This window comes from Hemiscyllium ocellatum, chromosome 32, assembly GCF_020745735.1.
Source record: "Hemiscyllium ocellatum isolate sHemOce1 chromosome 32, sHemOce1.pat.X.cur, whole genome shotgun sequence".
NCBI lineage: Eukaryota > Metazoa > Chordata > Chondrichthyes > Orectolobiformes > Hemiscylliidae > Hemiscyllium > Hemiscyllium ocellatum.
The window spans coordinates 44,137,549-44,149,951 of NC_083432.1; the positions used below are offsets into that span (position 1 = coordinate 44,137,549).

Below are 12,403 nucleotides of genomic sequence, written 5' to 3' on the forward strand. Positions count from 1 at the left end.
GCCACGTCTCTGCTGTATAATTGACTGTCCTCTCCTGCAAGGGGGCAAAGGAAGGAACTGGGTGAGGTGACATTGGCTGGCACAGCTGTTACTGCTGGTGACATTGGGGAGAAAGCTAGTGAGCAGTCCGGAGTGAGTGATGTGAAGGAGGAACAGGAGCTGGGGGTAGTGAGGTGGGGCGCAGTGCCGGGGTGTTAGGGTAGGATGAGACCAAGTGAGGGAAGATGTTGCATGCGACAGTAAAACCAGGTAGAGCATGAGCCATGGTGGGTGTAGTGCAGAGGTAGAATGAGTATGAGCGATCGGGTAGAAGGTGGGGGAAGGTCACTGAACTTTGCACTGCTGGGCATTCCTCCAGGTGACTGAGGAGACACTGACCCTGGGTGGCAACCTCAGACCAGACCGGCAGGGTCTAATCCTCCTCTGCTAATGCTGGGGTAAATGGACCATCCTCTGCACCACCTTGCCCACCAGGACCCCATGTCCCTGGATTCCAATTTCTCCTTGTCCAGCAAGTCTGGGGCAAATGTCCCAAACCTGCCAGGGCAACTCCAGATTGCCAACTCTCCTCTGGGTGCCCAATGGACTTTTGACATTGGTATTGGTGCGAGGGAGGACATTCTATTCTGGAATACCCTGGCTCCAGTGAGTTCATCTGAGAATGGCAAGAGGCGGAATCGGGCTGGCATTGGATAAGAGGGGCGGGATAACGGTGGAAAGATTGCTAATGAGATGAAAAAAACTCACGGAGAGTAAGCCTTCATGAAACTCAGCACGAGTGACAAAAAGTGAGAAGATTCAGCCCTCTGTTCTTTTGTTTGGTATTTAGATGTTCCAATGGGTTTGACCGGCATCGACAGGAATGGCTGGACTATCACTGCATGGAGGAGGTACAGTAAAACCATACCTCAGCACTCATCCCATCAGTCTTCCTTACACTACCATTTTCTTTTTAAGAATATATCCATGTTTGCTGGTCTGCAACAATTTGATGGCATGTTAAAATCATTAATAGTCTGACAACAATTTTGAAACCTTTGGAATAAATTGAATGAGAGGTTCATGTGGAATCGGTTTGAAAGGGCTATCCAATTTGTCCTACTGATTGATCCTTTCCTGTAGCTCTGCTTCCCTTTTGAAAGTTACTGTTGAATTTGTTTTAACCAACCTTAAAACCATGCATTCCAGATCACCATAACTCACTGTGAAACAATTCTCTCTTCAGAACTGAAGTAATAGGAGCAACAATATTCCATAAACCTTATCAAGTGTACTCCAACATTGTTGATTTTTAACTTCAACTCACTTTCCTGCCTCTATCCTTTTAGAGTCCAAACATCAGCTGTTTAAGCATATTCAATGATGGACCATCAGGGATAAAGAATTTCAAAGACTCATTACCCTTTGGGTGAAGTATTTTCTCCTCATCTCATATGCCTCCCTGTGTTCTAGACTCCCCGCCCGGGGGTACATCTTCTTGTCAAGCCCCTTCTCTTAGTGTCAATGAGATCATCTCTCAATCTCTTAAATCCTGGAGAACATAGACCCGGTTTATTCAGCCTTTCCTCATGGCCGACCCAGTGAATCTTTGTTGCATTGCCTCAGTGTGGAAGTTAAAACTGCATGGAATATCCCAGGTGTGATCTCACCAAAGTCCTTGTCACCTATAGCAAGACCTATTTATCCTTCAGAATAAATGTCTATAAGTCATTTGACTTCTTAATTATCTACCATAGCTGCATCTGTGTTCTTTAAATGAGTACACATGTCCCTTTGACCATCAACATTTATAAGTTTCACATTTCTTACAGAAAACCTGATTTTTCTGTTCTTGCCACCGAATGAATAATTTAACACATTGCCATATTATAGTTTTGTTGCCCACTCACCTAACCTGCTTATATCTCTTAGTGTCCTCCCCACAGCTTACATTCCTGCCACCTTTGACTTGTCAGTGATACTTTTAACTCCTCCTATCCCACCTGTGTTCTTTGCAAATCATCTTAAATCTGTGATCTCTGGTTGCTGACCCTCCTGCAAATTGCAAACGTGATCAACAACTTTCATTATCTTGAACAAACCCTTGAAACCTTCCTATGTTAGTGAAGACCCTCATCCCTGATATCTTTCTGAGAATTGAGGTTGCCTTTAGTGTAACTCTACCTTCGGATAAAGTCAATATCCCTTTTGAAAAGAAGGATATACTTGCGTTCGAGAGGGAGCAAGGTTCACTCAATTAGTTTCTTGGTCAAAAGGATTGAGTAGACTAGGCCTCTATTTCCTCACGTTTAGAAGAATGAGAGGTGATCTCATTGAAATATATACAGTTTGAAGGACTTGTTGGATAGATGGTGGGATGGTATTTGTCCTTGCAAACACGTCAAGAACCTGAGGTCATAGTCTCAGTGTTAAGCCTGAGATGTGGAGATTATTTCTTATTCAAAAAGTTGTAAACCTTTGGAATTCTCCACCCCAGAGATTGGTGGAACATTCAGTTGTTGAGTAATACTCCAGTCAGAGATCAGCAGATAATTGGATTTTGGGAGAATGAAGGATTATGGGAATTATGCATGGGAGTGCAGGAGAAGTAGATGATCAGCCATGATCTTATTGAACAGTGGAGCAGTTGAAGGGGCTGACTGGCCTACTCCTGCTCCTATATCCTTCTAAATTCCAACTGTGAACAGCGGCAATGGCAGCTTGGCTGGTGTGAACTTGTTTCCAAAGTGAGGCCAAAATCCTCTTTAGGGTTAGAAACCCCTCTTAGAAACAAGTACCAAGACTGCAGGAGAAACTCAGCTAGTCGGACAGCGTCAGGAGAGAAAGCAGAATTAACGTTTCAAGTCCTTCTTCAGAACTTCTCTGTGTTTTTAATTCCTCCACAGATGCTGCCAGACCTGCTGAGTTTCTCCAGCATTCTCTGTGTTTTGTTTAGATTTCAATGTCCACAGTATTTTGCCTTTAGTCAAGACACCTCTCAGAAGGGGCTTGCATGTCAGATTTTGTTTCCTCCCCCCACTGCCTTCAGGAACCCAGTACAATGTCTGCCATTGCTCAATGGAGTGGGCCGACAATCATTTTCCCTTGAATGCTCGGTTTCACAATCTGGAATAGAATGACACCCGACAGAAGCGTACATTTGGAAACTGCACCCCTCCTTCCATCCACAGCTTTCTCACCCCCAACCATCCTTCATCTCCTGAACCTTAGCAGGAGAGGTTCCACTTAGAAAACACAAAAGTTCCTCTTCGGTGTTACTGCTTGAATAGCATCACTTCCACCCTATGAGAACCTGTGATAATATCACCATGGGGGTTAGGCACTGAGCATTTCAGCATTCAGTCCAGTTTGAAAGGTATGAAGCTGCTCTGTTTATTGTCTGTGGAATGAGATCAGTTAGCCTTCAGTCCCAACCTAGCAGCTAAGCTTTGTCCATGATTGCATCCTCTTGCGGGTAATGATCAGATGTTAACTCCATCTCTCTTTAATGTTTCTGTTATTATCTTTGCAACATTTCAGCACAGCGGTGAGCTCTGTGAGGACCATCCAGAACATTTCCCAGATGTCTCCTCCACAACAAACTTTGGAAATTCATTGGAAGTTGATGTTACCACCACCACCTCAGTGCTGCTCTCAAGCAGTCTCACTACGGAAGGTAAACATATCAACCTGTTTTTCTCTCCAGCCTGTTTATTATAGAAGGATGAGAAGTAACTGAAACTGAGCTGATTCAAATAAAATCGCCTCACCCGCTGTGTGGGCCGTCTGAAACTGGTCCATTAAAGAAAATCTGCTATAAGGAGAGCTTAGTGAATAACTCACAGTGTGCACAGTCAGAACTCCACGGGAGTGAAGAAAGAAAACAAATTAATTACTTTGAAATTCAAGAATGCCAGAGAAGGTGCCATGTGTTTTTTCGCATCTGTGACAAATCGCGATCACTAGTGAAGCTGAGGGTCCGAACGGAGCCTGAGGAATTTTCTGAAGAAGTAGAGAGGAAGCAGTGGCCATGTCCTCTGTAACTAGGCTGACGTGCTCCTTAGTAACAGGGGTTGACGTTGACACTGCCTTCTAGTTTAGTGCTTTCAGATGTAGCTGCTGAATTCTCCCCATGAAATGAAAAACAAAGAGGTGATTTATGGAGTTCCTGCTTCTGCCTTGAAGCTTTGCCGGTTGCGAGTGTGTGTTTCTGGGATGTGGGCCCATGCTTTCCTGGAAAACCATGCCAAGCTTGTGTGGAAATTCCGATTGTCTGTCCTCCTACTGGTCACGGCTCCAAGGTGGGAGCTTTGGTTTTGTAAAACGACTCAGTTCATGCTGCAATCATTGTTCAAATAAGATGAAGGAGTTACTCATGTGTGAATGTTGTCTCCATCCCCTTTTTATTTAACACAATAAATCGTCATTTTGAAGCAGTTCAGGAGCAGCTTTTAAATTCTTCTTCTTGTTTTTAAGTCCTTCCTAGAAAGAAAACCAGTAAAACCTGTGAATGACATAAACTGATCTGGTTTGTCTTGTGTCCTTCAAAATAGAACTCCAGTATGTCATCTTTATGAATGTCTGATTTTTTTAACAAAGTTAAAAATCACACAACACCAGGTTATCCTCCAACTGACTATAGTAGCTACCTGGTGAAGGAGCAGTGCTCTAAAAGCTAGTACTTCCAAATAAACCTGTTGGACTATAACCTGGTGTTGTGTGATTTTTAGCTGAAAATGTGTTGCTGGAAAAGCGCAGCAGGTCAGGCAGCATCCAAGGAACAGGAGATTCGACGTTTCGGGCATAAGCCCTTCTTCAGGAATCCTGAAGAAGGGCTTATGCCCGAAACGTCGAATCTCCTGTTCCTTGGATGCTGCCTGACCTGCTGTGCTTTTCCAGAAACACATTTTCAGCTCTGATCTCCAGCATCTGCAGACCTCACTTTCTCCTTGTGTGATTTTTAACCTTGTCCATCCCAGTCCAATACTAGCACCTCCACATGATGTTTTTATGAACCACTGGCCTGGCCAGTCCTCTCTGCATCACGCAACTTCCTTCACCATTGGCAAGTGTGCCTCCAACTGCAAAATTGGCTTCCTCTGCTCCAGTTCTACGTCTGAAAAATAGACACGAGGTTGACTAATCTTTACCCGTTAACCAGAAGGTGGCCAATTTGTAGGAACCAAAGTTCTACAACACAGCCCGGTACCATCTTGCCCAGTGGTGCCACTAACGTCAAACAATCTGTGTCAGGTCTGAACTGAGGTCGGCAATTGCTTTCAACTAACACCAAATGGAAGGTCATTTATTTTGCCTAATCAATTTCTGCTGCTGGAAATTCAATTGCAAGGCTTTTGTTATTTCTCATTATTGGGTAATAACTGTAACAGGAAAATTACGTTAATTGCTTTGATCTGCAAGAGTGCGCTGGTCAGATTTTATTGTAGAATAAAGCAATTTTAAAAGAACTATTGCAAGTTTAATAGCTCTGAAATTGCAAATTCTTGATCCTGGCTTGAAGTTTAACCTGTCAGGATCAGAAATTGAAAGCACCACCACCATATCAAAAAAAAAGTTTGCCTTCTGTCTCAAAATTTAATAAATCCATAATGTTAATTCGGTCATAAATGACGTGATTACAGCAAAGATGAAAATATGGATAAATATCCCAGAATTGTGCTTGAATGCTTTTTGAGAAATATTTATACAGAATTACTGAACCTTCAAAGGAGTAACTATGGTGGAGTTCTTGTCAAATTGCTTTCCTCTCATGTATCGTTTTTGTGCTTACTAACAATATTATCCCCTGATATTTGATAATTGTTGTAGTTACACTGAGCTGTTACCTTTTGGAAATCTGTGGATTCATGTATGGATTGTTATCAAATGTCACTTTTGGTGCTGCCAGAATACAGCTATAAATGTTGAGACCACATTAGAAGGAAGCTGGGTCAGTTGAATTTCCCAGTTACCCTGCCAGGAATATTACAGGTTCAAAATTTACTCAAGGCGGCATTCTTAAGATGTATCAAGATTATTAGGGCTCTTGGAAGAGTAGGTCTGGAAAGGTTGTTTCCCTTGGTGGGAGAGACTAGGGCCATGGCGCATTATCTGAAAATAAGGGATCATGCATTTAAGATGGGGGTGAGGAAGAACTTCTCTCAGAGGGGAGTGAGTCTGGAAGGCTGTCGAGGCTGGGTCATTAAGGATTTTCAAGTCTGAGATAGTTTGATGTTTTGGAGAATCAAGAGTTATGGGGACAAGGCAGGAAAATGGAGTCGAGGATTATTTATAGGGGTTTGTGATCAGTTAGGCAACTGATGATATATTGCAATTTTCTCATGCAGTTGGTTAAGAAACAGTAGTCTAGACGTGATATGTTAGTTAGTTAGATAAAGACGGTATATAATGGTGACAACTGGGGATGGTTCACTAATAGGAGAAGGTGAGGACTGCAGATGCTGGAGATCAGAGCTGAAAATGTGTTGCTGAAAAAGCGCAGCAGGTCAGGCAGCATCCAAGGAGCAGAAGAATCAATGTTTCGGGCATGAGCCATTCCTGAAGAAGGGCTCAAGCCCGAAATGTCGATTCTCCTGCTTCTTGGATGCTGCCTGACCTGCTGCGCTTTTCAGCAACACATTTTCAGCCATGGTTCACTAATACCAAAGGACAAACAGGCTGTTAGCACGGAGTGTTTCAGTCACGTTAAAGTGGTACAGGCAGCATCCTGCTCTCTAGCTAAGGTGTTAAGTCATTCTTCCCTCAGTCTTCCTGCTCTCCAGCTTCTATCTGCCTGATGAGGACTGCTCAATGAAGACTGCTTTCTGGGAAGTTTCCCCTCTGCCCTGAGTCTACCCAATTCTTGTCCCTGCATGGTTCCTCCAGTGCACATTTGACCTAGCCCCAGAGAGATTGCTCCAGAATCTGACTCCTTCTCTCACTTGGCCATGGCATGGCTTTTCCATTGCCAGTTTTGCTTCTCTAACTTGCTTGTCTCCAGTTGGTTATTCCAGTGTGGAACTGACCTAGCCCTGGTGCCTACTCTCCTGAGTACACCCCACTCTGAGCCTGACACTTATTGTTGGCTCACATTTCTAGGGGTGGATAACCTACACTATGTCTCACAGTTGTATCCTTTTGGCCAGTGGTCATGGGACATTCATTCATGATAGCAAATGATCATTGTCCCATTGGTCGCTCTCATTTGAGAACTAGTTTATCATTCTGCATAAGCATATTTTCAGAAACGACACTGACAATAAAGTGTGTTTGTCACCAGATGGATTGCTGATACTAGCCTTGGGCATTGTGACTTCTGCAAATTTTTTGCAATTCTTTCCTTTGTTTTCATAGGCAAGAATTTTAGAAGGTTAAGTATTCTGTAATGGCTGCTAAACTACATCTCATGCATGGCAAATAGTAGGAAAATTCTGTTTTCAAGGGACCCTTCAACAAGGGTTATCAGATTAATGATGATCTCACTGAATGACAAAGCAGATTCAATGGGCAGAATGGCCTATTTCTGTTCCTATATCTTATGGAGCTGTTTGGAGCACCTTCATTCAGAAGCAAGTTATAAATCTTGATGAACCACTTTCTCATTGCCGTTTCTAACAGTAATCCCACAACTGTAATAGTGAAATGATAAAAGTTTGAATATTTGGCAATAAATTAAACCAGCTGTTTGATGGAAAACTTGTTGGGACATCTTATACCAAAATGTGTCAACAAAATGAAGTGAGGAGGATTGATAGGATAGGTGGGGAGAAATTGTTTCCACTGATGAGAAAGATTTGGAACTAAAGAAAAGATAATTACCAGATGAACCAGAGTAGAGACAAAAATGGAAACTGCTGGAAAAGCTCAACAGGTCTGGCAGCATCTGTGGAGGGGAATCAGAATTAACATTTTGGGTTGAGTTTCCCTTCCTCAGATCCTTCCTCACTCAACCCAAAATGTTAACCTTGAATTTCTCTCCACAGATGCTGCCAGACCTGCTGAACTTTTACAGCAATTTGTTTTTGTTTCTGGTTTCCAGCATCCGCAGTTCTTTCAGTTTTATTGAACCAGAGAAGAGTGTTTTGTTTTGAACAGAAGGCAATCCCAATAAGGCTGGTAAGGCTAGTGAAAGCTAACTGAACAGGGACTCTCAAAAGGGAATTGAATATATCTTTTTGAAAAGAAGGAATTGGAATTGCAGAGCTGTGGGGTAACGGCGGCAGACTGCGATAAATTGAAGAACACTTTCAAAGAATTGGCAGAGAACTCAGTCCTTCAACTGCAGCTGATGTGTAATGTTGAAGTGTGCAGCAAATGGATTTGGTTATTTTATGGAAAGTATTGGAAATAATTAGCAAATGATCAGAGAAAAAATGCAGGCTTGTTAAAATAATCTACACTGTCAGTAATACAACACTTCTGCCGCACTACCCCTTGGCTACTTTAAGCATTAATTCTCAATCTTATTTTAGTTGCTCACAGTTCATTAAATATTACACATTAGCCTCATAAATCAGTACCGAATATCCAAACTTAAACATTATGAGATTTTATTACAATTCACACTTATTAAGTGTTAACAACAGGAAGCACTTTTTTCCCCAAGTATCTTCATTATATAAGTAAACATTGAAGTAGGTAACAGCCTAGCGCTGGGATGTGACATCCACATGTGTTTACTGAGGACACTTGGAGCTCAAGTGTGGAATGTTGGAGTTGTCTTCAGTAACTCAGGAAAATAATCCCCTACAGCCATCTGTTGCTATTTCATCAAAAGCAGAATTGAAATCACACGTGCTTTTGAAATGATATTAACCAAACACACTCTGAAGCTGACCTCCCCTCCACCAAAAATAAGCCATACCAATACCATAAAGAAAACAGCGTGGATGCTGGAAATCTGAAATAAAGCAGGGAATGTCGGAGATGCAGAACAGGTCTGGTGGTATCCATTGAGAAAAGAATTAACATTTCAGGTCATCTTCTGTGAAAACAGGAATTAGGAATAGGCCACTGAACCCGTGAAGCTTGCTCTGCATTCAATAAAGTCTTTACATTGTGGAAGCAAGCCATTTTGGTCCATCAAGTCCACCCCATGGGGAATTTAGTATAGCCAAATTTAAACTGCACATCTTTGGATTGAAGGAGGAAACCAGAGCAAACCCACACAGACATGGGGAGAGCATGCAAACTCCACACAGTCAGTTGCCTGAGAATGGGATCGAGCCCAGGTACCTGGCACTGTGAGGGAGCGTTGCTAAGCACTGAGCTACTGTGGCTGATCTGATTGTCCTGTGTTCCAGGCTACTCTCAATCACCTTTCACCCTCCCGTTTATCAAGAATCATCTGTGAAGGAAGGTCATTCACCTAAAAATTCGCTTCCTATTTCTAAATGTCTTTCACAAGAGGTTTATGTTACTTGATGAGTGAGGTTCGCATTTATATAGTATTTTCCACATCCACGAGACAGAACAAAAGTTAGTCAAAGAAATACTCTTTGAAGTTGTAAAGTCGGAATCTATATTATGGAGATTCCATAAGCAACAATGTGATAATGACCAGAGAATTTATTTGTCTGTTGCTAACTGGTGCCTAAATATAAGAAATGGTTAACTCCCCTCACTTCTCTCTGTAAAGAGCGCCTTGTGGTCTTTGACAACCAGCCAATAGGGAGATGGGGCCTGATTTTAGCACTTCATCAGAAATACAACATCTCGAACGTGCAGCACTCTCTCAGTAGTACTGCACTGGAGTGTCTGAAGTTTAACTGCCTGCCAATTGCAAGCTGGGCACCACTTCTTGCCTGATGGCATGGTGTCTCAGTGGCTAGCACTACTGCCTCACAGCGCCAGGCACCTGGGTTTGATTCCAACCTTAGGTGACTGTCTGTGTGGAGTTTGCACATTTTCTGCGTGCATTCCTCCCACAATCCAAAGCTGTGCAGGTTAGGTGAATTGGCCATGCTAAATTGAGAGTGTGTTGCTGGAAAAGCACAGTGGGTCAGGCAACAAAGAGGAGCAGGAAAGTTGATGTTTCAGGCTATAGCCCTTCGTCATTCCTGAAGGGCTCCAGCACGGAACATCGATTTTCCTGCTCCTCAGATGCTGCCTGACCTGCTGTGCTTTTCCAGCAACACACTCTCAACTCTGATCTCCAGCATCTGCAGACCTCACTGTCTCCTGGCCATGCTAAATTGTCTATAGTGTTAAGGGATGTGTGGGTTAGCTACGTTAGTCAGGGGTGAATGTAGAGGAATGGGTTTGGGTGGGAGGGTCTGTTTCCATGCTGTATGAATGGTGTGAGGGCACAGACAAAGGCTGCCCTCTGAAAGACCCAACTCCCTTCCCATTCATTTCCACAGTGATGCCTCAGCTGCTTTCTGTATTTTATAATCAATTTTGTTTTTGGTGAAATAACTAAGAGGGCACCTCTTGTGTTGATGCACCCTCTCCCTGAGTTACCTTTCCCTACAGATTGCTGTTCTCTCCTGGAGTTAGCACTCGAGAGTCAGACAGAAAAGGAAAGAGAAAAAAAAGAGAAAGGAAGAAATCAGATCCAAAGCTAAATTTATGAATAGGGATATTAAACTAGATATGTACAATGGCATCACGTCACAGATCTGAGCTTATTAACAATTGTCAATGTGCCTTACCATCTAATTCCAGTTTGATCTTTCCTCTAGATGACACGAAACTCATTTTTCGTCAGAAGGACAATGGTAAGTTTTATAAAGATTTACATTTTTAATTTGCTTTCACGATGTATATTCTTCCATTAATGTTTTTTTCTCATTTTTGGGTTTTTTTAACTATTTCTCAAGCTTTATTTTAAAATATTTATGAGAGATATTGCTGCTAGTCCCAGAATCTTATGGGTGTCAGCAAGCAGAGCCCTTTTTATAGAGCAAGTTACTGTTATCACCTGCAGGGTGCTATACAAAGAGACAGTAGATGCAGATTCTCCAGGAGTTGTTTTCAGCCAATGTGCTGTGATAGACTGGGTTGTGCTGTCAGAACGTCCCCACGCGTGCTGTGAAATTTTACACAATGGTATTGAACATCAATGTCAAACAGACATTGTTTCATCTTAACCAAACCTTCATCAACCAAAATGACAACTCATTAAATTTGTAAAAATTAATCTTCAAATTAAAAAAAGCTATCAGTCGCTGAACTGAATGCATCAGATTTAGGGCCATGAGGAGTTAGAAATAATTGAGGTAAGCAGATTTTGAAAATGTAGGCGAAAGTGAGGACTGTATTGATATTAGAGTCGAGAGTGTGGTGCTGGAAAAGCACAGCAGGTCAGGCAGCAGGAGAATCGACATTTCAGACAAAAGCCCTTCTTCATTTTGAAAATGTGTCTGTGCTCATGATTGAAGCTGTTTTTTTTTCTGGTGGATTTGAAACATTAATGCATTTGATCCTTCTTTAGCTTGATGCAAACCTCTCAAGTAAGACCATGACCATAATAAACATGGGAAAATGTGACATTTATGAGCAATCCGTTCAGCTGAAAAACGTGGGTGTTCTGTGGAATGGTTTGTTTCATTGAAATTTGCTGTGTTATTGAAAGGTTTGGGAGTCAATGCTCTAGTATACTTCAACCAGGTATTGGATATACTTGTACATCTGGGAGGGAGAAATTGCAGGCATAATGGGTAGAGAGTGGGTCGTACTACAAAGCTGTTCCAAGCTGTGCAGTATCATACAGTGGTCATACAAACTGGGACTCTGAGTTAGTGAATGAACACACAACCTTGTATAGTAGACAATGACCTTTGTCCTCCTACAGTCCACACCGGTTCCTGTTACAGGCATCATTGGCTGTAAATAAAATTTACCTCTTACTCTCCGTTTTTCAGTCTCTCCGTATTTTGTTTCATAATTTGCAAATTACTCGATGCAGGCATTGCCGCATTTGCCCATCCCTAACTGCTCTGGAAAAGGTGGTGATGAGCCACCTTCTTCTCTCTGTGTTGGTGTAGGTATTTCCGAGCTGCTGAATTCTAGAATCCTGGCCCAGTGATAATGGCGAAATGGTGGTGAGCTCCACGCCAGGATGGCGTGTGATTGGAAGTGACGGTAGTGTTCCCATGCATCTGTTGTCTTTGTCTGTCTGAGTGACAGAGGTCACTGGTGTGGGAGGGGCTGTCAAAGTGCCCTTATCAAGTCTCTGTCATGCATCTTGTGGAGGTTACACAGTGCAGCTACATTGTATTGTTACTGGATAGAGTGAGTGTTTAAAGTGGTGAGTGAGGTACTGATCAGAAAGCTGCTTTCTTTTTCAAGAAGATGATGAGCTTCCTGAGTGTTGTTGGAGTTGCACAATAGGCGAGTGGAGCGTATTCCTTCACCCTCCTGGCTTTGCCTTCTCAACAGGGGAAAGACTTTAGCAAATCAGGAAATGGGTCACTCACCTCTG

General features: G+C 42.6%; 1 protein-coding gene across 1 annotated transcript in view; it reads left to right on the plus strand.

Annotated features, from left to right (window-relative positions):
* Positions 1–12,403, plus strand: part of LOC132830767 (plexin domain-containing protein 1-like) — a 288,265-nt gene that overhangs the window by 206,532 nt on the left and 69,330 nt on the right. Inside the window, exons 10-12 of the mRNA XM_060848606.1 lie at positions 830–890; positions 3,520–3,655; positions 10,662–10,697. Of these exons, the coding sequence (XP_060704589.1) occupies positions 830–890; positions 3,520–3,655; positions 10,662–10,697 (233 nt within the window). The remainder of the gene's footprint in view (positions 1–829; positions 891–3,519; positions 3,656–10,661; positions 10,698–12,403) is intronic.